Raw genomic sequence first — 2500 nt, forward strand, 5'->3', positions numbered from 1 at the left:
TAAGCTGGTGGGTTTCTCCAATTTATCAAGATACGCGTCAAAAGAAGTCGCTAAATACGCTGTTGAGCTGTTGCCATGCCTGTGTGAGCATTTAGAAGCCACGAGCGCCTTCTTTCAGGTATTTATAGCAGCATAATGATTTTATCCTTTACTACAACCATGAAGGAATTCTGACTACATTCTCACGAGGCATACAGTGTTTATAGCTTGTTTAGGATGAGTGTATCTGTCATGGGACAAGACGGAGCCGATTAAAAGACTGAATGTTCCCATGTCACGCATGCGTCCGAAACCCAAATGGAGTCAGGGAACCAGGTGGCGACTAAGAAAACTTGTTTGCGTTGAATTCAGTGAGCGGTCAACACGTTTTTCCAGAAATGCACGCCCAATTTTGACATCCAACCCACAAAAGTCCCGCAAAATCGGAGTGGATCTTTTGACGTTCAGAGCGTGACTTCTCATAGCGCCTTCTACTTGTCCTCGCTTGTTTTTATTATTAATTGGTTTATTTCCAGGCTTTAATGGTTCAGAATGACGGTCTTTTGGACGGCCCTGGTTACAATACACCAGAAGCGTCAACAATGGCGTCTTGTTTTCACCTTCTGTTCAACTGCCTGCAGTCTCTCTTTGCATGGTCTGTTGTACTGTTTTTGAATTTATCCCTATTGTCGTTAGAGTTCCCTTGCTAACCCTACGGGGGATCAAAATTCGGGATTTCGCTGAGTTATTTGCAGAAGAGCGAGGGTAGACATATCCGCGCCTTAGTTTTTAGTTTCTAGCGAACCCACATCTCGCGTCGCGCTTTACGAAGATTAAGGTGGCTTAGTTGGTTGAGCACCGGGCTGTCACGCGGGAGGTCGCAAGTTCAATTCCGGCCGGACCAATACTCAGGGTCTTTAAACAACTGAGGAGAAAGTGCTGCCTTTGTAACTACATCTGCAAATGGTTAGACTTTCAAGTCTTCTCGGATAAGGACGATAAGCCGGAGGTCCCGTCTCACAACCCTTCAATGTTAATAATCCTGTGGGACGTAAAAGAACCCACACATTTGTCGCTAAGAGTAGGGAACGTAGTTCCCGGTATTGTGGTCTGTCTTCTGTTGTGTATCATGGTTGGGAGGGTAAAAAAAGGGGCCACAGTAATTGACGCAAGCTGTTGTGGCGCTCTCCCAGCTTGACTGGAAAAGTTAATAAAATAAATAAACCCCTTTTATACACACGCACAAAAGTAGCACGACACTCCAAAATCGTAGCATGTTACCGATATTTGGAGTGCCGAGCCCACAATGTAACCCACCGACTATAATTTCTGGCGCGGGTTCCTAATTATGCTCTCTGATTGTTCTGTTTACACACGATAATTTTACCGTGCCGTGCCCGAAAAACATAGGTACGGTACCGAGATTTCGGAAAGCGGAGCCACGGTTTTGTGCTAGTGTAAAGCTGGCTTTAGATGACGAAAGGGACCGCTTATGAATAGCTTGAGTAGTTTACATTTATATACATTTTGAGCATTATTCCTTCCCTAACGAGATAACTTTTGTGTTTTAAAAGGAGCGGTTTCATGATGGGTGAGCATCAAGCCCTTTTAAAGAAAGCATTATTTGTGTTGTCAAGTCGAATAAAACTGTCAAGTAAATCTCAGCCAGGATTCCAAGAGTTGTTGAAGTGAGTGGTTTAGTTTTGACTCAGTGAGTCGACAGTTAGTGATCATATAGAGACCTTTGGATTCTTTGGGAAGAAAATAATTTTGGCATCATTTGACTCTCCTCACCAATGCCAACGACTTAACGTCACTTGCCCGATTTGTACATTTATTCATTTGCAAATTTAGTGAGAGTTAACTAACAATAAAGTCATTTGGCTTCGATGTCAGGTACATAGCCAGCAACATAGATTCCGCACGGTTGACCGTAAAGTAAACGAAGGCTCGGTGGCCTCATGGTTAATGCGCTCGACTCCGAGTGGCCCGGGTTCGGGTCCTTTGCGCCCGTTTCTCGAAAGTCCCGAAAACGTTTCGTGCCCGAAAAGCCATTTGTGAAACTGCCAACCGCTTGTTTTGGAAAGGCGACCTTTTAACATGTTTCAAGCTAACTAAAAGAAATATACCTGTGAAGTTTGACGACTTTTCTAAAAATCCTCTCCGTTCTTGAGATACAAAAGGAATTGTGACACCCGAAAATACCCCGAAAAGTTTCGGGACTTTCGAGAAACGGGACCCTGGCCGGTGACATTGTGTTGTGTTCCTTTGCGCCCGTTTCTCGAAAGTCCCGAAAACATTTCGTGCCCGAAAAGCCATTTGTGAAACCGCCAACCGCTTCTTTTGGAAAGGCGACCTTTTAACATGTTTCAAGCTAACTAAAAGAACTATATCTGTGAAGTTTGACGACTTTTCTAAAAATGCTCTCCGTTCTTGAGATACAAAAGGAATTGTGACACCCGAAAATACCCCGAAATGTTTCGGGACTTTTGAGAAACGGGACCCCGGCCGGTGACATTGT

The 2500-nt window shown here is 44.2% G+C and overlaps 1 protein-coding gene across 1 annotated transcript in view; it reads left to right on the forward strand.

Annotated features, from left to right (window-relative positions):
* The window catches only part of LOC138011315 (Fanconi anemia group D2 protein-like), a 54981-nt gene that overhangs the window by 33743 nt on the left and 18738 nt on the right, over nucleotides 1–2500 (forward strand). Inside the window, exons 32-34 of the mRNA XM_068858284.1 lie at nucleotides 1–118; nucleotides 516–634; nucleotides 1554–1667. The exon at nucleotides 1–118 is cut by the window's left edge and continues 11 nt beyond it. Of these exons, the coding sequence (XP_068714385.1) occupies nucleotides 1–118; nucleotides 516–634; nucleotides 1554–1667 (351 nt within the window). The remainder of the gene's footprint in view (nucleotides 119–515; nucleotides 635–1553; nucleotides 1668–2500) is intronic.

Source organism: Montipora foliosa, chromosome 7, assembly GCF_036669935.1.
Source record: "Montipora foliosa isolate CH-2021 chromosome 7, ASM3666993v2, whole genome shotgun sequence".
Classification (NCBI taxonomy): domain Eukaryota; kingdom Metazoa; phylum Cnidaria; class Anthozoa; order Scleractinia; family Acroporidae; genus Montipora; species Montipora foliosa.